Here is a 22,816-nt window from a genome sequence, read left to right as displayed (position 1 = left end):
CGCCACTCACAGAGTCACGGCCTTTGAGGCAATCGGAACCCTCTAATATTATTCAGCGGATTTCAATGTCCAGGTCATTGAAGACCTTCCTTAGATTGATAAAGACCCCTGTCACCTTTTCAACGTCACAAAAAAGTGCTTCAGCGGGACGATCACGCACTTACCCTTTTATGGTCTGGGCTCGATTGCTCCACTCGTTTTCAACAAAGACTACCTGGTAAACTCGATTCTTTTTGTCCATCTGACGAAGCCGCCGTCGCGGCGTCTACCATTTCCACCGGTAGGAGAAAACTTTGATTCTAAAAGTAAAATCAAAGAATCAAAGAAAAAGCATTCCCTTTGATAATAAGAACCCGTTCTTTGTTCTCTCAGCTTTGTAAAATATCGCTCACAGGTGACAATTCTTTATAGCATTTAGATGACAGCTTGTTTTTGTTCCCCCTTGAATTCATGGAACTTGGCTGCTTGGTTTTCAGTGCCCCGCGCTAATCAGGGACCTTGCAGGTGTTTTTCCCGCTAGAATCAAATATTTGCTTCTTTTTTGACCAATCCCTGAACTCCCCGCGTGACCCGCCCGCTCTAAAAGTGCAGTGCAGAGCAGTCACTGCAGCGCAGAACCGCAGGTCATCCACTCGCTGGCACCAACTACAACTCTGTCTGGTAAGGAGACATGCATTTCGGTGGCGACCAGCTTCCTTGTGGAAGTACCCTCACACTTTCTGCCACTGACGGGAGCCCCAGGTGCCCCCCTGCACTCGTTTGGTCTAGTACTATTTGGGTCGACATTCCGTTTCTCATGGGGGATTCTTTTCTGCAACCTGCCACTCACTACCTGACTACTACTACTACCCTAGGTAGCCTCCATTTTCTCTTCTGTTCAAACGTTCATCGTGCACAAGCTTCCTGTTCTTCCTTTGACTCTTTACGCCTTTGTCCTGGTTGTTCGCTGTCAAGAATGCGAGTTCGGAGCCTCACGGCGCATACAAAAACTCTGGCCTCTGTCCTAAAATAAGTGGCGATTGCGCTCATCTCTCACTCGCCGCCTTTCTCGCTCACCCTCACACTCATTCTCACTTTTGTTCTCCACTGTCAGACATCAATCAACACCAAAACCTCATCGCTTGCCTGTCGCATTGGCGAGGCGGGCTCCCCCCGGCTTCAATGGAGATTCAACATCCGCCGCATGAGTTTGCGGCTCCTATTCTTCACTTTCAGCACTCTTCGCATCTTCAACCTGCGCCTGCGCCTGGGCCACTTCCCACTACCGAACTCCTAGACGAGCAACGTCCAATCCCCGCCAATACAAAGCAAAACGTCATCGAACCACAGTATCCTCAGACGTCTCAATTAACCACAGACCAAGACATCATTACGAATGGACCATCTCCGCTAGAACGGGTCCCGTCACTCTCTCCAGACCTTGATCGGGACGATGCAAGCTCAATTCTCAGTGATCTACCATCCGAATTGGATGAACCTGTCGCTGAACTCGACCCAATCGATTTTGATTGGGATGGCCCTGAGGGACATGAAGTTCTCCGACTCAAACCAACTGTCGAGCAATGGAACGACTTTCCGGCAAATCTTGCATTTGCCAGAAGTCTTAACGCTGAAAGCCACGGTTGTTTTAAAATCGTCCTTCCTGAGGAACTCATAGAAGACCTCCCAGAAAAGGACTCCCAAAAAGTACCGGCGAATGCATATCGCCCTACCCAAATTAAAAGGAACAGTTTCTGGCGAGTTGACACAGTTCCGTCTGTCGGCAGTTTCAACTCGTCTGTTACAGGTACGAAGTGCAATGTCACGGCTATCAAAGCCATCGACCAGCTCCGAAAACTATATCGCAAGAACGATCACAAGCAGATTCGCAATGTACGCTATCGAGTTGATGTGCCTGCATGGACCCCCGAGCAACGCCTTGAAGCCGGCGTTCCTGAAAGAAGTCCCATCTATCCCCTCAAAGGTGATAAATTGGACAACACAAAAGCCATAATTCCTGGAATCCATACTCCATATGTGTATGAATCAGGACCCCATTTCGGAGCCAGCTTTCAAATACACGCAGAAGACTTCCGGCTCGTTTCCCTTAACCATCTCTACAAAGGCCGAAAGATTTGGATCGTGGTTCCCTCGACTGCGGTTGATATTGCTGAAGAGGCACTTGGCCGGAAGGACAAGTGCTCTCAGTTTATGCGCCATCGAGCCGAGTTTTTCTTTCCCCAGAAACTGGAAAAACTTGGCATTCCGTTCCGCATCATTGATCAGCGTCCTGGCGAGACAATAGTAATTCTCCCAGATGCATACCACGAGGGCTTTAGCACAGGATATACTATCGCCGAGGCCAAAAACTACGCCGATGATGCTTGGACAACGAATACGTACCAACCATGCGAGGTGAAGTGTCAGCTGGCCACGGCCATCCCCGCTGACTTATTGAGGCCGTTGCAAGAGGGCGAGACACAGCTCGACCTTTGTGCTGGTTTTGATGTGACGGCAGAACAAGAATCACCTCCCGCGACACCAGCACCTGGAAAAACAAAGAGGCGTTTCGAGGACGATGGACAAGGTGCTGGGAACACTAAGCGGGCCAAGGTCTAGAACGGCGCATGGGGAAGGATACTGCTCATTTACATGCTTTTATGGAGTTGCTCCGGCTTGCTTGTTGATGTCTTGAGCATCGACTATTGCAATCTGCTAGGGGTGGGATTTTGCTAGGGATGGCTTCAATACCCGTGACGCCCGGCGTATGACACTTTTCGGCAGATGGCTATGATATTACGGATTCGGAACTTGGTTGTTTTTGGCGTTGCCCTCCTGTACAGAGTACTTTTGTCACATGGACCTAAGAGGTCACAATATTTTCGTTCTTAGACTTTCGTATTAATTTTCATTATGCTTCGTGTGAAAACGTTACACCCAACTTCAAACCATCTAGATGCACATTATCACAAGTCATTTGTACACATTGGAACAAAATCGCTTGGTGTCACCAGCAATTACATGATATCCAAAATAACAGGCATTCCACCTCTTTTTACATACGTCTCTCCTCCTCCTGTCTTCGCACTTCGTCGCGGAAAGCGTTGCGACCACCTGTGGTGCCCTGCTGAGGGAATGTAGCATCGACAGGGCTACCGGCCAAGCTGCCGAGACCGTCGCTGTCGGCGCGAGCACGCCGAGGAGCGTCACGGTATTCACCGGGAGGAGGAACTGAAGTATCGAGCTGGATGCCATTGTCCCTAGCGCCAAAGATACGGCGCTTGGCACGGCCAGTGTAACCGTGACGAGAACGGCTCGAGATGTTGCCGAGTCCGATACGACGCGTCTTGCGGTTCCAGAGGAAGCCACCGACAATGAGGAGGAAGAGAGAGCCGAAGACGACAGGCAGAGCGATGGTCAGGGTTTGTCCCTCGGGCAACTTCTCGTGGGACTTCTCAGGGAAGTTCTCATCATTGAGGTTGAGGTATAGAGATGAGGACTTGGTCTTCTCGAGGGAGTTGTTGCTGTTGCTGTAGAGGGTGATGGAGATGTTGTAGGGCGAGTACTTCATGTACTCCTTCTTGGCTTCGAAAGGCCAGTAGCCCCAGGCAGCGGGGACGGCGGAATCGGTGAACTCCTTGTACTTCACCCATGATTCACTGGTACGGTTGTAGAGGTCGAGGCGGGCAGTGACCATAAGAGTGGAGTTATCAGAGGACTTGGTCTTGTTGAAGTAATCGGGATCCCAGGTAACTGAAAATCTGTTAGTTGTTACAATTGACGCATCAATGGCTCTGTTGCTTACCAAAGTATGTCTTCTTAGCATCAAGGGTGCTGTTGGCGTAAGGCGAGCAAAAAGGAGCATTATCGCCATCCTTGTTGTAGCATCGCGCAAAGACACCCTCGCCATGCTTGCCGGTGGCCTGTGGGTTGGGAGGCTCGCCAGTGCTGGTGTGAATCTTGCCCCAGCTGGTGTAGGTGTAGACAGTGGCGGTAAGATCGTGAGGAGGAGCGTCGATCATGGAAGTGGTGCCATCGACGGTGGTATACGAGGGAGTGTATGTCGTCGCGGGCTGCATCTCATCATCGACAGTAACCCAAGCGGCAGTCGGTTCGGCTCGCTTCTCGAGAGCAGGAGCATTGGCTTCGAGATCGCGCTCATAGCGGATGACTGTGGCATGAGCAGAAGCCACAAGGCCAATTGAGGCGAAGATCTTGGATGCGTGCATTGTTGTTGTTTTGTTATTGTTCCCTCAGCGATGCGATGCCTGTCCTTAACACGACGTTCCTTTCCCGGTGAGACTCTTCCTAATCACACACAATAACCGCCGACGGAGAACAAGGGCGACAATGGAAAAGAAGAGGTAGAGGTTAGAGAGAACAAGAAAAAAGAGAAAGCGATGAGAAAAGCTAGGACACGGGAGATTTGAATGCCAATGCGAAGCAACCAGCAACAGGAGAGGCCGATCGGTCCGGACGGGACCAACCACAGCAAGGACTTTTTTATTTCGCGCAGAGTTCCAGTGGGTCTGTAACTGTTAGCGTCTTATTCCCCAGGGGATAGCCAGGGGCACCATAGGGAGCCAAAAAGTTCGATCTTCAATCAGCAAGCTAAAATAATCAATTAGAGCCTCACTATAATCATGCTAAATATGTGTCAGTATTTTTGTCATCCACTATCAAGTCCCAAGTTTTTCTTACCGCCCCTGCGGGCATTACGGGGGTTTCAGTGGAAGCTAATGCCGGAGAAGCCGCCAAGATTGAACGAGCCTTCGGGAAGGGCGAGGATGTGAGCGTGATGTCATGGGTAGGAACGTCCATTGAGTTCAAGATCTTTTTATGCATACGTAGGCAGTGAGGTTTAACAAGCTACCAAGTTATAAATCCTAATGAGTCTATATCATTTGAATGTGAGCCTTAATTGTTGAGCCAAGGCGGATGGATATCTGAAGGTGGTCTGTCTTATTGGATACCATTGCTCCAACACTTCTTGATACAGCTCCGTATTTGATACAAATATTCTCCGAATGTCAAGACGTTTGGTCGTGTATGCAATGACCAAGGAAGACCTCCTATTAAGTTTTAACAGTCCGTTCCCTAGCTTGTTCCTTCACCATAACATGACCTGACAACGTGTATCTCCGCGGGCTTTTTGCCCTCCTCCCCCATGTTACCAGTCTGATCCGCTTCGTGGGAGAAGAGAGGAATACTTAGCTGCCTTCTGGGTACCCTTTGTGCTCCATGGTCAGACTGTTTAACGATTATTAGCTTGCGAATGTGATGACATGCTGAAGCGATATCCATAATTAGTTTGCGATACGATTGCTCAAGCTCAGATTCGGTTGCATCTTCACACTCGGCGTTATTCGTTACTGGCTCATTCAAATACTCGAGAACAGAATCTCGTTCAAAGCTTGCGCATGGCATGCCGAGCCAAAGCTCTTGGGTCGATGTTTCGTTAAGAAGATCGCAGATTGTACTCAACGAGTTTGACTAAGTAGATGTGTGCTTCTTCGACACACGGGACAGCTCATCTTTCGAAGCGACAAGCTTCTGATGCAAGAGACTCACAGAGACTTTAGTCCTCCACCATGAATCCCAAAGTTCGTTTGCACTTCCTTGGATACCGAGGCATATGAGACCTTCGAAATGATATTCAATTCCCAGAATGATCGGTTCACTTAACAATGGACTGTGAAGGTTGGAGGAAATATTGAGCTTCTTCAGAGAGTGTTGGCTTCCAAAAGAAGAGTAAATGCGCACCAGCTCAATATACGTCCGTGTACCGTATTCCCCATCTAGATTAACGGCTTCGAGAATCTTGGGAAGGCAGCGGCTGAGAACAGCACATAAGATCTCTGGTGAAGCCAAAATTTTGAGAGACTTGAGCCTGTTCCATTTCCGGGTCCGTATCAAGAGCTCGCAGAGAATCCTTTCTTGCTCTTGGGGCCAGCCGCCGAGGGCCAAAGCCCACTCTTGTAGTCCGGTCATTTGCGAGATACTCTCGACAAGTAGTGGGCCAAGTTTCTCGTACAGTGATAGCTGCTTCCCGATGCGCCCACGCTTCTGCAGGATAATTGCTGCCTTTCTTGGGTGTTATTAGGACCATTTCACATGCTCAAGATGTAAGACAACTCACCTAATAAGTTCAAACTTCTCATTAGGCTTCATTGCAAGCAAGGACTTGAACACGTGGGAAAGAAATTTCGGGAGACCTTCGAACCAAAGTTGTCTCAAGTTGCTCGCGACAAAGGAGTCATAGTACTTTTTCGACACGACTACCAGGTTGTTCACGTTATTCTCCCCCAGAAAAGTTGCAACATTGTCGCGGCACTCCTGGGGCAGCCTCTCCATAACTGACAGCGTAGCGTAGGTGTTAAGGCAACAGACTCAAGAAAAGAAGGGCGGTTGCCCGTGCGCAGGTGACGTTGATTTCTCTCCGTGAATTGAGATCCTCAGTAAAAAAGAATGAAGATCAATATGAGGTCTGCGCCCAAAGTGCGATGATATCGTTGAAACGGCTCAAGGGGGGAGGTGGGTGGGGGATAATACGCTGAATGGGGAAAGAAACACCACCAGCCGGAGAAGGCATGAACAATGAGTTGAAGTTTTTAAGTACGTCAAAGTTGCAGGAATCCGTACGCAGCTCGCCTATGTCTTGATGAACAGAAGGGGTCCTTTAGCAGCCAATTGATACGAGAACAAGACGGAGGATCTCTTGGATATTTCCTAACTCTTATAAGTATATTTGGTATTGTAGATACGCGATTATATACATGTAATAACTGGTGAGAATATAGCCCGAAATAGCAGTGTTTAGTAGTGTAAGTTTAGGTGTTTATTCAAGCTTCAGACTAATGCGTATCTTGGCTCCGAATAACTGAGACTCAGGTTATCTCTCCCTTTTGTCAGATATGTTGATGATAGAACTGGTTACCATGTAAAGTATTCATAATGAATGTAAAGGCGGCTAACCCAGTTAAGGTATTCATGGCACACTCGGCGCACATCTCAACACACGTCAACTCTTTTCATCCGTAAAATGCTTATTGGCACATCCACCAGTCTAACGACTTAGAATCATGAGTTTGTAGAGGTAACTTTTAGTATGCACAAGGCACTGAGAAATATTCTACCTAAGGTAGATCCGCAATGTTGTCGATTGTATTAGTCATCAATTGTTGACAATTGTGGCCTCGCCCAATCATCTTCTCAATGCTCCATTATCAACACCTACCACGCAGCATTAGGTATTCTTCTTCCAAACCAAGAATAGCATCTCCTTCATCGTCAAACACCATCACCTTGAAGACAAGAGCCATGTCAGTCACGCTGCACACATCACACGGCGACATCAAGGTTGAGATATACTGCGAAAGTGTTCCCAAAACTGCAGAGGTTCGTATAATCCAGTATATGTTCAATCCAGGTCTTTCGCTCACACCTACCAGAATTTCCTTGCCCTTTGTGGCTCCGGCTACTACGATAAATCTCCCTTTCACCGCCTCATTCCCAAGTTTATGGCACAGACTGGCGCACCCGCGGCACCAAATCCCCCCGAAAACCCCAAAGGCGGACGCAGCATATGGGGAGGTGCGTTTGAAGACGAGATCCGGCCCGCGCTACGACACGGTGCTCGAGGCGTGCTGTCGATGGCCAACAAGGGACCTGGGACAAACGGATCGCAATTTTTTATCACATTCGACAAGGCGCCGCATCTGGACGGACTCAACACTGTATTTGGACGCGTCATTGGAGACGAGGGTTTAGCGACATTGGCCAAGATGGAAGCTATCGAGGTGGACCGCAAGAACAGACCCAAGGAGCCAGTCCGTATCGAAAATGTGACGATCCACGCCAATCCGATTGCTGGTTGAGATAACGACAATGTCCTTCGTACTTATCGTTACGCCATGACATTGCACCCATACCTCCTCGAATGAAAGCACTGTACTACCGCTACGGTACATCACTGAAGGAAGACGAAAATGGCACACGGTTAATGGCACGAAACTTCATTTTGGAGACTATCATTATATTCCTAACTCGCCCACGCCAACCAAAACTCCTAAACCATACCGGAACCCCAAACTCCCTGTCTAGGAGAAGTAAGAAAACTTCTGCCCTTCAAGTAAGGTGCCAAAAATAACTAGTCTAAAGGCCTACTAAGTTTTACTCAACTTACCTAAACTTACCTAAGTCTTTTTATTGTTTAGGATAAAGCTCCTAAGTTTCTTGCCTCCCCTAGCCTGTTTAGTTGGCATCCATGGATGCCCATACTCATCGTCAAAGCCTCGCCATTCCAACACTTTGGGGGTTTTCTTACTTTCGATGCGGTAAGGGATCTCCTCACCCTCCTGGGTGACATAAATCATGTCATTCCATCCGGTTGTTTCCATCTGCCTAATGAGCTTCAAGAGTTGCACATGGCTGCAAGCATTGATGTTTCGAACAGAATAGGTAACCAGGAAAGGCCCCCTGAAATGCCGAAGAAGGAGAAATGCTCGTTGGCTGGGATGGTAGGCAGGAAATTCATTGGACTCATCGCTCTGCCCCGCGGTGATAATGCCATGCAAAAATTTCCACCCTTTCGGACCATCATCAACAAGACCAGACTGTTGTTCCCACTCCTCTATGGCGGCGAATAATCGGAACAAGAGGGCATAATCACCTTCATACTCGCGATTAGGGGGAGGAATCAGCGTACCTTCGAGGATCCTTTTGGCCTTGACCCGTTCTGCAATTATTTTGGCATCAATGGTGTCATTGTATTTCGTATTTCCAAAAAGATCCAACTCCTCCATTGTAAGAGTTAGAGAGTCACATGATGATTCACTGTCGGGGGATCCTGGCTCGAGTTCTGGAATGGGAAAATCCTCTTGGTTGCCAATAACGAAGGAACTGTTGGTGATGGCCCATTGACGCATTGATGCGCCGGTGTCTTGACGCCTTCGGTGTGCTTTGTTACCAAGCCTCTCTGGCTTGAACTCGTCTCGCCACTTTCTCACATCCTTGATGTCGATGTGGAATATACGATGCTCTGCATCTCTGCTATCGTTGAAGCAAATCTTGAAGCCAGGGACAGGGGCCTGCTTGGAATTGGGAGACAACATACCCGTGAAGAACAGGCAGTTCATGGATGCGTCGGGAGTTCTCGAAGGGCACAAGTGTCGATGGGTTACACCTCTTGTAACCTTCTTTATCGGCTAGACCAGCTTGACGACATGAACTGAATTGAAACTGAGACCTTAACGAGAAGTTTGAAGCCGCGTGTGATGAGATGAAGAATAACACGAAACTCGGCAGACTTTTGTATCAATATTCGAGGACTCATTCCAAAGAAAGATGATCCGTGGATTATATGAACAATGGTAAACAATGATGAGTGTTCAGCTGAACGCAGGCCCTAGGCGATTGCTTGGATAATGGCCGATAACAATATCATAGTTGAAGTTACTCTGAACAATGCTATAACTGCGTGTTATTGATGAAAGTCCAAGTAGGGAATTCTACGTGAACTGTGTTTTCTTTGAACACTTCAAACAGAGATTCTATGTTGGACAAGGAGAACAAGACAAGGCATGACTGATGGTTTAATAGGCACCCAGCCAGTCATCTGACAAGTCTATCTACAAAAAGCTTGCAGGTCATGTACGACCGGAACATAAGCAAAAACATAGGTAATTAGCTACCTCTACACAAGAGGGAAAAAAGATAGTCTTGATGAGACTGGGACTCGAACCCAGGAGGATTGCTCCACCAGGAAATTGGTGTTAAGGTTAACCTTAACCTGGCGCCATAACCAACTCGGCCATCTCACCGAAGAGTCATGAGGACCCGCTTGTTGGTCAACGGTTTTGCTAGCCAGCTCATAAGCAGCTCACTTTCTCATGCTTACCTAGGCTAATCAAGAGTATCATTAAAACAGTTCATTGACTTCCTGCAGAAACGTCCTCTGGATTATAGTGTAGTTGCGATCGTTGTATATCGGTCGCTTAATCAATTGTTTGTGCAACATATCGACGACATAACGTGCTGACGCTTTCAAGGTTGGGCAGGAAAACGCCAGATTTCTGGACCTTTATGTTGTCATCGATCTAGTCTAAACCTAAGAGTAATAACCCTAAGCTTGGAATAATTTGAATCAATTTTATTGTAATTGCTAGAGAGATAAGACTCGCATCTCCCATAGCTGTTTTCCTTCTTTTTCTTCCGCCTACTAGGAATTCTGCTATGACGATGTTATCGATAAGACTCGGTGTGGATCTGTCATGCAGACCTAGCCAAGCTTCTTCTTAGCTCTTCCAGCCTTCATCACACGCGACTTGAATTCTACAACGTCAACAGTAAACACCCAATCTCCGATCACCAAGACTCAGGGAGTCGCGATGTCGGCGATCTATAATCTTGAACCGCAGCCCACTGCCTCAGTTATTATCCACACCACCCGGGGCGAACTCTCCGTAGAGTTATTCGCGAAGCAAACGCCGTTGACATGTCGCAACTTCCTACAACTAGCGCTCGACGGCTATTACGATAACACAATATTCCATCGATTAGTTCCAGGTTTCATATTGCAAGGTGGAGATCCTACAGGCACCGGCAATGGCGGAGAGTCCATTTACGATGGAGGCGCATTCAGCGGCGACCTAGATCCATGGCCCATGGACCAGCGCCAGGGGAAGAACGCAGGACCAACAGGAATCAATTTCAAGGACGAATTCCACTCTCGACTCAAATTCAATCGACGTGGTCTGCTGGGTTCTGCGAACGAATCGCGTCCAGATACCAATGGTAGCCAATTCTTCTTCACGCTCGACAAGGCCGAGGAGCTGAATGGGAAGAACACTCTGTTTGGCCGAATTGCTGGCGACACGATCTACAACTTGGCGAAAATGGGCGAGGGGGAAGTAAACGAAGCAACGGAACGCCCAACCTACCCAGTTAAGATCGAACGAATAGAGATATTAGTCAACCCATTCGATGATATGAAGAAGCGATCTCGAGTGGCTACCCAAGCACCATCTAAAACAGCAGCAGCAACAAGCAAGGATAAAAAGAAGAAGCGGAAAGGCGGGAAACAATTGCTCAGTTTCGGCGACGAGGAATGTGATGACGACATGCCAGTGCTCAAGAAAAAGAAATTTGATACGAGAATTGTCATGGAAGATGCGGAGGAAGACGAAATTCCCAGGAAACCAGCAAAGCCGAAAGTCAAGCAGCCAACAGTAACGGAGAAGCTCTCATCAATCGCAGATGAGGTCAACGACAAAGGGCCGAGGAAGGCCACGCTTGATCAGCCATCCAATGAGACACGGCGGAGTCCTGGCTCGCTTACGACCAGGGAGGTGAAGGACCAATCACATGAACCGGAGGCTCCCAAAAAGACCGCTCTAGAGCGAGCCAACGAGGAGATGGCCGCTCTGAAAGCATCGATGCGACGGACCATTCATGCGGAGGAACCTGTGAAGGAGAAAAAGAAGTCTGCACTCGAATCCATGATCCCTGAAACATCAATCAGGGGCCGGAAGCGAAGGCCCGGAGCTGCTAACACCTCAGCGAGCGAGGACGCAAAGACACTCCGCATGCTCAAGGCCTTCCAGTCAAGATTGGAGAAGGCACCCCCGGAAAAGGATAACGAACATACAACAACCGGGGCTATACGTGAAGAGGGAAGTACCCATGCTCCAGATGATGAAGCCGAGTTATGTGATTTACACTTTATCGCAAACTGTCAGAGCTGTACATCCTGGGATAAGCAGGAAAAAGACGAGAGCGATGATGAAGGATGGATGTCTCATTCTCTAAGCTTCGCAGCAGACAAATTAGGCAAGGATCTGAGTAACCGTAAGAAGGCAGAAGAAGAGCTTGTTGTCATTGATCCGCGCGAGAAGGCTCGGACTCTCAAGGATGAGAAGAGAGCTGCGCGCGATGCTCGGCAGGGAAACTCCGGAAGAGCATGGGACCAGGCACGAGATGCAGCAAGGAATGCTAAGATGGCTCAGGCAGCATCGCTTGCAGGTCGAGGAGCAAAGTAACCGAGAAGATCAGGTAGATAGGCCAAGTGTGGTTCAAAGCTGTTGGTGACAAGTAAAGTTTGAGACCATATTAGGAATAGTCTGTGTATGATACCCAGCATAAAAGCATCAGGCCAGGTTTAATAGTGCCCCTCCTAGTCTGAGCTGACATGGGACATGATGACGCCAATGCTTGTTCGCTGAAGAAAAGTGGCATTACGAGTCGCATCTGCCGTCCCCACAATATATGTCATGACCGATCTCGATCCTCAAGGACGCATAGCAACGATGAGATTTTGACTTTTTTTGTAGTCAATGACCGAATTGATGCAAGTAATTAAAGTGAGACATTCTGTCTCTGAAATTGAGAGGACCAATGTCATACATATAAAAAAAAAAAAAAAAAAAAAAAAAGCTGTCAAAACGCCACCAAGGGGCTTTAAAGCTGTGGCTTTCTTCAACGTTGAAGATCGAGATACGTCGTCTTATCATCACGTGAAGACCTGGGGCCCATGTCTCTGTCAGGAATCTGATTGGCCTAAAAATATTTGACATTCAATCCATCCGCTCCAAATGCTCCGGAAGACCCATTCGCAGCGCGACCATCAACTCCAGCATCATCACCGTCACGCAAACTGCACCACCGTTGAATCGCAACATCGGTACTTGCTCGCTTTCAGCTTCCGGCCTGTGCATCGCCTATTACTTACCGTTTCAGGATAGGTATGCCGCTCACTATTTCTTATCTCCCTTGATCTATATAGACCAAGGCACACCGACCGAGACCGCAGGCTGCCTTCCAGCCTTTTTCTTCAGACTACATAACTTGGGCAGACGCGCTGCGCAACTCACACTGCTTTAAGACATCACTACGCGAGCTCCGTACACGAAGGTAGAGCAAACGTGTGACTGTCCTTAGCCTTCAGTTCCGCGCATCTTCTCCATAATCATATCTTCAAGGCTGTGCCTCTTCACCAACAATTCCGTTTGACCGTGGTTTTTGCGGCAACTTTTCGCATTCACCTTCCAAGGCGCTCTGGCGATTCTTATCTGCTCCCTCGAAATCGTCCAACACTCTCCCTTATCACATCCCGGACACGACCGAGCAAAGGTTCAATCGCTGACCGCTTACAACGGATAACGTTGCGCACACGCAATTACAGAAGTGTTAATAAAAATCACATTTACTCTCCCGAGTTATCGCCCTCCCAAGGCACACATTGCGTGAAATCGATTTTCGATCAAGGCGACAAGGCGAACTGGCTCCAAAGCGGCCAACGTCACAAGTCTCGAAATCATACCCGACTAGATTAGGCATCGATCACGCCAATCCACACAAATTTAATCTCATCGCTTCTAAAGAAGCACTGATTGAGCCAGAGCCATTTTCATGTCAGCGCCCAACCCAAGGAAACGAGCAGCACCAGGAGCATCCCCAATGATGCCCATACCACAGCAAATGCAGCCACAGTACAGCGTAGGGAACCCGGCTGGCGACCATGTGATGCGTTGGAATGGAATAGGCGACCCTTCGAACTTCATGAATGGCGCTGATGGTATCATGGATGGAAATGCTCATGTTGGGAACTCATTTGGTCTGGTTCAGGCACAGCCACAGTATGCTCAGCCTGTGCCGACGCCATCGAACACGCTTGCTCGACGGCAAATGAATCGCGCGCTTGTTCCGACCAATGCTCGACCCTATGATGGAGCAGTTGAACCATGGGGGAACTTTGTTGGCGATGACAATGCTTTGCTTCAACAAAACCCTTCCGAAAACTTGAATGAGCAGGACAATGTTGAAATATTGGAGGAGATGGCCCAGAAGGCCAAGAGAGAGGCGCAAGCAAAGCGCAAGCAGATTCCCCCATTTGTGCAAAAGTTGAGCAGGTAAGTTTTCCCATCAGCATGGAATCGAAGAAGCAAACTAACCATGTCAAGTTTCCTGGAAGAGCGCAAGAACGAAGATTTGATCCGATGGTCAGAAAAGGGAGATTCGTTCATTGTGCTTGATGAGGATGAGTTTGCGAAGACTCTAATCCCGGAACTGTTCAAACACAACAATTACGCATCCTTTGTTCGGCAGCTCAACATGTACGGCTTCCATAAACGTGTGGGTCTGTCGGACAATTCAATGCGAGCCAGTGAGCGCAAGAACAAGAGTCCCAGCGAGTACTCAAACCCTTATTTCCGGCGCGGCCATCCAAATCTTCTGTGGCTCATCAATAAACCCAAGAGTGGAAGCAAAGCAAAGAAGGGTGCTAAGGGTACTGAGATCGATAACGACAGTGAGGATGAAGGGGTAGCTGAGGACATTCTTGCCTCTGGACTGGGAGCCTCTGCAGCCCAGGCTCCTCGATCATTACCAGCTGGTGATTCTCAGCCCATACCAAAGAAAGAGATGACTCTCGTTCGAGAAGAGTTGAGCAAAGTCCGAGAACAACAGAAATTAATTCTCGGAGCCATCAATCGATTGCAAAGAAACAACAACGATCTTTATCAACAGGCGGTCATGTTCCAGAATCAGCATGACCGCCATCAGAATTCCATCAACGCCATTCTTAACTTTCTTGCCAATGTCTTTCGAAAAACATTGGAGGATCAGGGCAACTCGCAGAATGTAAACGACATTATTTCGAGTATGCTCACGAACCAGAATCCGCAGTCTGCCCAACATGGCAGCGTGGTTGATCTGGGAGACTTCATCCAACAGATGGATCCTTCAACATACGGCACGCCTCATAAGAAGGCTCGCGGCCTGCTACCCCCTATCCCCAACCAGAACCGCGCCCAATCAGTTAGATCGCCTACTCCAAACGGGTCTACACATGGCAATTCGGCCTACCAAAATGTTAACCACCACAACCCCGAGATGGGCCATGTCACAGAGCTCCAAGATAATTCACCGAGTGACACAAATTCCCCCACTCTCCGTCAGGAGCTAGAGGCAAACCCTCATGAGCAGATGCTGAAGATGATCAACGAACACAACGCAACCAACAGCCATGGCCTGGACCTGCCAGAGGCTGCCGAGCTTGTGGCCAACGCCCCCAACACATTGAGCAATGCCCAGCGAAGCAAACTGGTGAATTTCATGGCTGGACAGTCTTCTTCTGCTCCATCTGCCAGGTCAACCCCCGCTCCAACTTCAGTCTCTGCCACACCAGCACCTGCTGCTGCTCAAATACCTACATCGGGTGCCCACATGGCCATGCCTACTATGCCTACCTCTACCTCTACCTCCGTCTCACCCCCACCCATTGAATCCAACCCACCTCCGTCGCTTTCCCCTATCATGGGACCTCCCATGGCACCGCCGTCCTTGAACGAGATCAACACCAACCAGTTGGATCTGGATCAACTTCGACGTCTTCAAAGCGAACAAGATGCAAAGATTAGCGAACTTGGTAGCATACTCGGACCATTGAGTCCTTCCGGGCATGTTCCCGGTCTGGGTGATAACGAGGCGTACTTCGATCCTCAGTCAGCAGATTTCGATCAGTTTTTTGACAGCAACGCTTTATTTGGCGATGGGCAGTACAACACTGATGGCACTGATTTCAACTTCAGCCTTGATACAGACCCGAGCCACCTGCATCCGTCACTACCTGCAGGACATTCCATGCCTCATGTGAGCCACCACAATACTCCGAGTCCCGCAGGTACAGAAGATATTCCCCGCAATGACCTGCGGCTAGACAGCGCACCCGATCGAGGAATTAAGCGACAACGCGTGGGTTAGCACTCTATTGAGGATTCCTCGGACTTTACACAAGACTAGGAATTGTGTTCTCGCAGGGAAATGACCAGGTCAATTTGGCCCTTAATTGTATTTATTCCCAACACATACCTTTCTCCTCACCTGGGTGGGTATTTGTCCCTGCAGTGTTGACTAACGATCATTCTCAACAAAGAGCACCAGCAAAAGGTTCAATAGAACCAAAACAAACAGGTTTGCTTCGGACATCAAATATTTGCTGTTATCTTAAGAGCAGAAAGAAAATATTTATAGATTCCATGGACGAACATGGGAGGTATTGAGTTATTCGGTCGGATTGATATAGGGGGCAGTTGGCGCGCTTTTATGATATGATGTTTGATCGATTTAGCACGATTAATAGTCCTTCTTTAATCAACCACTTCTCAGTATGTGCCTCTGTAACACTCATGGCTAAGTGAACTCCTCGTAACCTTCGATGGGATTGACTTTGTAACAGATGTGTTAGGGATTGCCCCATTTCCCTATCAATTTTGTCCGAATCGACCTCAGAGTTTTCAGGTCGTCATGGACCATCCTCATGGTTCAGGAGAAGAGGAATAGGTGATACATTCGTATTGTCGAAAAGTTCAGCCTAAGTCTTATTATAATACTTCAATATCAAAATACCAATCCAGCAGCATAAAAAGTGAGGCCAAAGGCACGCAGGCAAGATAACACAATACTTATTATAATACTTTCAATCATATAATAATACCGTCATAAGAATCCTAGGCTTATAATGATGTGGTCGTAATTTCCTAGATTTCTCGTCACTGCCGTTATTGAGAACTTATTAGGATGCTGCCATGGAGGCTATGTGTAATGGAGTGCGAGGGCAATAGACGATTCCAGGCCTCCGGCAGCCCTTTCATATCCCCTGATGGAAAATACTCAAACTCTGAGAAGAGATGTATTTCTCTGTCACTTCACTGCTTCTTACTTTTCGTTGAGTGCTGGAGTCTCAATAGGCATAGAGGTTTGCCTGGTTCAGAAACGACAAATTATGACACTCGACCTGCAGGTATTGGTCTGTAGGTAATACGTTATCTACTCTGGTAGAACTATCGTATATGAAATAACCTCGTGGCCAATCGAAGAGTGGTTTGACAATGCGAACCTGCTGAACCCTGTGTGCTATATGCACAATAACTCTAACGAATCAGAGGCTAGATCAACTTTGTGTAACTCAAGCCCAGTCAACAGCCACAAAGTCAAGTGGCTCACACCTGTGGCGAACTTTGTCTATCTACACCCCTTCCATATAGAATACACTATCCAATCTCAAGAATGAATCATCTTCACAAAATATGAAAAGACGGTGTGAGGCGCGCGGATGTTGTTTGTTGTTGCAACTTATCGCGTCTGTCGTGATCATCTAATTTCCGTCTCGTCACGGGCTCTCAATGCGCTAGTCACCTCCGTGCCGGGTGGAGACGCAATTTACCAAGTCGCTCTCGGCCGAGTCAACTATCACTACCCTACATGAAGATGCGGGCTCATGTTCGCCTTGTCAATGCGGTGAATAGACGTATACTCGACTCCTTTTCAGGGTCTTCTGCTTGTATCTGTGCTCTATTGATACGTCATTTTCCGTCCATTCTTTGAGTTTTCGCGATAATTATAGTGATGTTCGATATTATGAGAGAAGGGTCATCCCGTCTTGACATTTCATGCATATATACCATTTAGCTGACACTTACAGCGGGATCTGAGCATTGATCTCTGCCCAACTTAAAGATGTGCCCTGAAGAACAGACGAAGCACGGATATCTTCGATTGGCAAATTTCATCTTCGATGTAACGATCTATGAAGCAAGGAACTACGAGTCAATTTTGTCTCGGAATGGCACAGAACAATACCCTACAACATATCATCTAACCAAAAGTCCATATCAACCAACATAGACATCGCGGCAATAGCCAAGCAGTAGTAAATTCCCTCCATTACTCGTAACTCATAAGACATACATAGAACTACCGCCACGAGACCCGTAATCCAGGATGTCGGTCCTGGAATGCTTGCTGCCAGCTGGAACTCTGCAATGTAATACCCGACACCACACCTTAACACAATTCAGGAATGAAAACTATTCAGTCCGACACAGAATGACACAACGAGATATGATTCAATAGACTTTCTATCAAAATTAAAGAATCAGCCCTGCATGAGGGTGCGCAGCCAATAGGAGTCAGCGCATCTTCAACTCCCAACCTGCAGCGTCCAGGGGTAGCACGAACCTGGCCAATACCAGCCACTATTAACTATAAACCTTAAGAAACAACCCTTAAGACAACACCACTATACTAATAATATGCCCTACATCAGTAGTTCCATGCATATGCCTCGCCTCTCCTAGTCAGGGGCTACCCATATTGCGCTGGTTGGGAAGACGCGATGACCAGCTGGCGTCTTTTTTTGTATTATAGAAATGCGAAATTAAAATCTCTCCACAGTGGGAAATTTCCTGACGTCAAGCTCCCAACCTCCGCTCCATCCATCGACGATCTAGATCGTTCAGCTAGAATTCGAAGACAGATTCAGAGTCAGACAAAAGACGCGGCTGAACCAGAAACACCGGTATGACGGCTGGGCTTAAGCCTCAACAAGGCCAAATGAAACAATCGATCGTTGCGTTGAAAAGTCACCGAATACCATTGAAATGAGAAATGAATACGATTTGGAACAGTTCAAGTTAAAGAATTTTTACTTCTTTTTTTGTGCCTGTTTTACGTACAACTACCTATACACAGGACGGGGGCCTGAAGAAAGGAACTAGCCTGACTTCATAGATCCAACCAAAGGCACGATTAATGCCAAAATCCTCCCCCGGACAACGTTTGTTGTGCATGCCAATGGCTTCCCAACTATGTATCGCCATCCCATCCACCTTTGAAAGAATTATGCAGACGTAGTGCTGCTGTCGTGAAGAGTAGGCCCGCCTCATCGTACCAGACCGAGGTCAGACACCATCGTCCCTGTTTTAATAAAGCTGGTCGGTCCATAACCGCCTATGTCCCAAAATCCGGGGGTATCCTTTTTATCCACCGCGAGGGACTTGTGTTGGTGCATTCTCGGTCTTCTTTTTCTTTCTTTCGTCTCGAGGTTGGCCAGACTCCTCATGTGTAATCTATGTTGTCAACCAGTTTTACCCGAACGGTGACCTGTTGTTGGTCCTCTTGGGGGTATGCGGATTCCTTCCACACCGGGAGAGCAAGTCGTATGGAGCCTGAAAAAAAAAAAATGATGCATAAAGTTGCTAAAAATGAGAAAGGGTATGATCCGCGTGTTCCTTTTTTTGGTGCCGCTAGACTTGATATTGATGAGAAATGTTGAATCGCAAGGAAATTGAAAGCAGTCGCTAAATGCCAAAACATATGTGAAATATCATTCTGTTGTGCGACCATGCAATGATTTCGAACAAGTAATAGAATGTCGGAAAGATAGTGTAGAAGCCACGATGATGTACATGGGTGAACGTCGAAGGTCGAATCGTCGATTCAATATCTTGTCATGAAGAACATTATTGGTTCATGCCATGCTGGTTAACGTATCCGACGTATTGGTGTTGACCATATACGGCCGCATGGTGTGGTGGTGTTGGTGTGACCGGGCATCGAGGAGGTAAGCCGTAAGACTCCTTTGTCATGTTGTGGTTGCCCATCAAGGAGTTGCCGTCAGGGGTGATCGGGGGTGTTAGGTAACCATCGAACCCCATCGCGCTGTGTCCTTTTTGGGGAGTGCTGTAGATGTTGCTCGTGTGCTTGTTGATGGGTTCGGCTAGGGGAGTAGCTGGGTTAGCAGCTCGACGGGCAATCGCAGCTTGCTCAGCCATGAACTCGGCCAGCTTCTGCGACACCCGAGAAAAACCTGTTGTTGAGTATTTGCGCGCAAGTGTAGGCGAGGGCTGATGGAGGTGATGCGACAAGGTGATCAAGGTAACGTTCTCTGTCTGGTCCCAACCTCCATCGTTAACTTCAGAGCGGCCAAGGATAGCTCGTGCGAGAGCCAGAGATGAGCGAGCCAAGACGGAAGGCTTGGTGGAAACGAAGTCGCGATGGTACAAGGCGATCTCACACAGATAGGCAGCCATGTGCGCAACCTCCTGATCGTCACCCTCCTCTGCTACCATTAGTTGCGAAAAGAAGTCGACGGTGGGGTGGCCAATGATCCAATCGAGGGTGTTCAGGACATGCATCTCCATTTGTGTGAACATGCCAGCATCATAGAGTCCGCAGCACATGTTGTTGAGTTCGTGAATCTGAGGAACACGGTCCTTCTTGTCGCCATACTTGGCAGCGATGAGTAGCGCAGCGCATCCAACAAGCTGGTAGTGTTGCTTATACACCACTCGCTTCGAGCAGTATCGGTCGAGGAGGTTAACAGTGAGGAAGAGAGTCTCGGGGAGGAGGCCGAAGGCAGCATGGGCCTCGATGAGGAAGTCGATCAAGTAAGGTCGCATGAACCACTGAATCTCGCGTTGCATATCGATGAGGGAAGCATCTGGTAGAGTCTCATCCTAAACATTGTTAGCAAACAAGACTGGATGGGCATCCATGTGGCAACATACCTCCATTTGTCGCATATGCTGCATGATATCCTCGAGGTACTCATCTCCTGCTAATCGTGAAAGCTCAACGCCGATGATGTCTTGCCGTTGACGGGCCATCATTCGTGCTGCTTCTTGGGCTGTGATTCTGTGGTGAGGTTCATCGGACTCCACGAAGTAAGAGTCATCATGTTGAGAGTACGCCATGTTGGGTGGTAGGTGATGGTCTTCTCAGATGGGCGGTGACGGGGCAGAATAATGTCTGTGGCTTGGTGTCAAAGGAGAGACTGTTGGTTCGCCAGGAATCTTGTGGTCGGAAATTCGCGAAAGAGAATGACTTTGGCTGCAAAAAGGAGTGATGCGAAGCCAATTAATTAGGTTATTAAGATATTAAAGAACGTGGATGAAAATGATGAAAAGAGTGACCGTGGCTGGTAACGAGACCAGGAGCATGTAGATAGTGGAGTTAAAAAGAAAAGGGATTGGAAAGGGGGCCGTTTAAAGACGAGATCGACTCAAGGGCTCTAATGCGGTATGTGCGTCAGTATCAAGTTCAACACTAGCCGAATCTCGATTTTGCCAAGCTCGTGACTCGCTGAAGGTATTACGCCGCGATATGTATGCAACTATCCCTTGGTAGATAGACAGGCTGGCACGAGCATGGTATCGAGGGGAGAGGGGAGGAGTCTTACAGCCGCAAGTCGGGGAGATGGGCAAAGCTCGTTGAGATGAGACAGTCCCTGAATCGAGTAGGAATAACGAGCTAACGTCTCCCACTGGGCAAATTTCAAGGAGAAAAAGCGTGGTGGTTGTTGGGAGTAGAGCGGTATGCGGGAGTTGAACACTCGGCATGCAGCTATACGGAAATTAGATATGACATGTCCCCAGCGCTGTGCAGCAACGGCGATGACATACCTTTCCTACGCTCGTGAACGCTTCTGATGGTTCGATTATCGAGTCAGAACGACAGCGATGTAACCGAACAGGCCGCGATTAATTAAATCACGACTGTGTGTGTGGATGGTTCGGAATTCTCTAGGGTGCTGCGGGATTGAGAGTTGAATAACTCGCAATCGTCACTTTGACCTAGAATTTTCCTGTAGTCCAAGGGATACCCAGAGTTGATTGGCGACTAGTCTTCAGTCCGATGACTAGTTTCGGGAAGGGTTGAGAGTGATCGCTATCGGATTGAACTGAATTGAATCAAGGGAGCGGGCTCGTCGATGGGAGGCTTCGTCGGCGGCGGGAGCGGGAGCGTTGACGTTGGCGAGGGAGTGGATTGAGATTAGAGACTGGAATTCCTGGTGGATGAACCGAGGAATTTTACAGTCGAAGGAGAAGCTGGAGGGAAGAATTACAGAGGGCGAAGTGGAAGTAGAAAAGTGAAATACCAGTAAAGGTCTCTTTGATTCACTTTTCCAGTCCGGCCTGTTTCTGGTCCTAGTCTCACAGCCTTGGAGGTTCCTGGCCTTTAATAGGGCGGGATGGGGGGCTTTTTGAGGGAGAGATGTCGAGCGAAAGCCCTGGGGGTCAAGTTGAGAATTCTCCTCGTCTCAAGCGTCTTCAGGCCTGCTGTGTTCGGGTCAGGAGAGGAAGACGGAATGAGAGAATGAGGGAATCAACAAAACGAGAGGAGGAAGAGGGGAGGAGGGAGGATGAAGAGGTAGGAGGAGGATAGAGAAGAAGGAAAAGGACTGGGTGACAGGTACGCGAGTAGAGTAGGTAGTTTTAACCAACCGTAATGCAGCGAGAGGAGAGAGATCCATGGTTTGTATGGGTGGATGGATCCATCCAAGCCATCCATGGCATGGCCTAAGCTAACTTGCCAGGGGCGTGAGGTGTAAATGCAGATGCAGGCGGAGTGTGAGTGTGAGTGTGAGGTGTGCTGGGATCTTGGGTGTGTGAGATGGATGTCCTGTCTTGTCCTGTGCTCTGTGCTCTGTGCTCTGCTTTAGTCTAATCCGTTGCTGCATTGCATGCATCGTCTGTCCTTGCTCCAACATTGGTGAATGCACTGCTAATAATCAAATTCTCTTATTCTCTCTCTTTCGCAAGACCTGACATGGACTGGCTCGATATTACCGTAATATCGACCTGCCCGGTTTTCATGGCCGTGGTACCTCTTGCGGATACGCTGACCAGGTACCTGTTTGCTGGGCAACAGGTGGTGGAGGTACCTAAACCGGCCCCTGCTAGGAGGCCACCAGGAGTTGCACACCTAAGCTCGGGTCGCGCGCCCACCAAAGGGAACGCCAATCCTGGCAGTTTGAAGTTTGGGAGAGGAAAAAGGAAGCTTCCATTCGATTTGCTTTTACAGATCCATCAAATCTACCAATTGAGAACCCTCATTTGCTTTTTATATTTTCCTTAATGAAGCACGTTCATTATTGACTCTCCTTTTACAAACCTTGAAACATTAATACATAGTTTATCGCAAATCAACTTAATACTGAATGAAATGCCTCTTCTCTTCTTTTGGCGGGCTGACTTACGCTACTTTGACCTCACCACTT

General features: G+C 48.2%; 8 protein-coding genes and 1 non-coding gene across 9 annotated transcripts; 4 read left to right on the top strand and 5 right to left on the bottom strand.

Annotated features, from left to right (window-relative positions):
* The first annotated feature begins 826 nt into the window (after positions 1-826).
* BKA55DRAFT_548974 (JmjC domain, hydroxylase-domain-containing protein) lies at positions 827-2,871 on the top strand. The gene has a single exon (XM_046191157.1). It carries the CDS (start codon positions 1,162-1,164, stop codon positions 2,596-2,598), a length of 1,437 nt encoding a protein of 478 aa, XP_046056337.1. The 5' UTR covers positions 827-1,161; the 3' UTR covers positions 2,599-2,871.
* Positions 2,872-3,034: 163 nt separating this feature from the next.
* BKA55DRAFT_682659 (uncharacterized protein) lies at positions 3,035-4,208 on the bottom strand (the record flags this gene model as incomplete). Its single annotated transcript, XM_046198386.1, has 2 exons — positions 3,035-3,732; positions 3,785-4,208. 2 exons carry the CDS (start codon positions 4,206-4,208, stop codon positions 3,035-3,037), a joined length of 1,122 nt encoding a protein of 373 aa, XP_046056336.1.
* A 940-nt stretch (positions 4,209-5,148) lies between these two features.
* On the bottom strand, positions 5,149-6,693 carry BKA55DRAFT_15155 (uncharacterized protein). The gene is made up of 2 exons (XM_046184946.1): positions 6,119-6,693; positions 5,149-6,067 (listed from the first exon to the last, which is right to left on the bottom strand). The coding sequence occupies exons 1-2, from the start codon at positions 6,331-6,333 to the stop codon at positions 5,473-5,475; spliced, it is 810 nt and encodes a 269-aa protein (XP_046056335.1). The 5' UTR covers positions 6,334-6,693; the 3' UTR covers positions 5,149-5,472.
* A 606-nt stretch (positions 6,694-7,299) lies between these two features.
* On the top strand, positions 7,300-7,856 carry BKA55DRAFT_532219 (cyclophilin-like domain-containing protein; the record flags this gene model as incomplete). Its single annotated transcript, XM_046189312.1, has 2 exons — positions 7,300-7,377; positions 7,431-7,856. The coding sequence occupies 2 exons, from the start codon at positions 7,300-7,302 to the stop codon at positions 7,854-7,856; spliced, it is 504 nt and encodes a 167-aa protein (XP_046056334.1).
* A 318-nt stretch (positions 7,857-8,174) lies between these two features.
* On the bottom strand, positions 8,175-9,116 carry BKA55DRAFT_682656 (uncharacterized protein; the record flags this gene model as incomplete). Its single annotated transcript, XM_046198385.1, has 1 exon — positions 8,175-9,116. One exon carries the CDS (start codon positions 9,114-9,116, stop codon positions 8,175-8,177), a length of 942 nt encoding a protein of 313 aa, XP_046056333.1.
* Positions 9,117-9,700: 584 nt separating this feature from the next.
* On the bottom strand, positions 9,701-9,800 carry BKA55DRAFT_t7. The gene has a single exon. It is a non-coding gene; the product is annotated as a tRNA-Leu (tRNA).
* Positions 9,801-10,233: 433 nt separating this feature from the next.
* BKA55DRAFT_548967 (cyclophilin-like domain-containing protein) lies at positions 10,234-12,394 on the top strand. Its single transcript, XM_046191156.1, has one exon. It carries the CDS (start codon positions 10,368-10,370, stop codon positions 12,015-12,017), a length of 1,650 nt encoding a protein of 549 aa, XP_046056332.1. The 5' UTR covers positions 10,234-10,367; the 3' UTR covers positions 12,018-12,394.
* Positions 12,395-13,386: 992 nt separating this feature from the next.
* BKA55DRAFT_498783 (uncharacterized protein) lies at positions 13,387-15,738 on the top strand (the record flags this gene model as incomplete). Its single annotated transcript, XM_046186586.1, has 2 exons — positions 13,387-13,886; positions 13,938-15,738. 2 exons carry the CDS (start codon positions 13,387-13,389, stop codon positions 15,736-15,738), a joined length of 2,301 nt encoding a protein of 766 aa, XP_046056331.1.
* Positions 15,739-19,277: 3,539 nt separating this feature from the next.
* On the bottom strand, positions 19,278-20,510 carry BKA55DRAFT_682653 (cyclin-like protein; the record flags this gene model as incomplete). Its single annotated transcript, XM_046198384.1, has 2 exons — positions 19,278-20,273; positions 20,325-20,510. 2 exons carry the CDS (start codon positions 20,508-20,510, stop codon positions 19,278-19,280), a joined length of 1,182 nt encoding a protein of 393 aa, XP_046056330.1.
* Between the last annotated feature and the right edge of the window lie 2,306 nt (positions 20,511-22,816).

This window comes from Fusarium redolens, assembly GCF_020744475.1.
Source record: "Fusarium redolens strain MPI-CAGE-AT-0023 chromosome Unknown BKA55scaffold_1, whole genome shotgun sequence".
Taxonomy (NCBI): Eukaryota; Fungi; Ascomycota; class Sordariomycetes; order Hypocreales; family Nectriaceae; genus Fusarium; species Fusarium redolens.
This window is presented reverse-complemented; position numbering and strand designations above follow the sequence as displayed.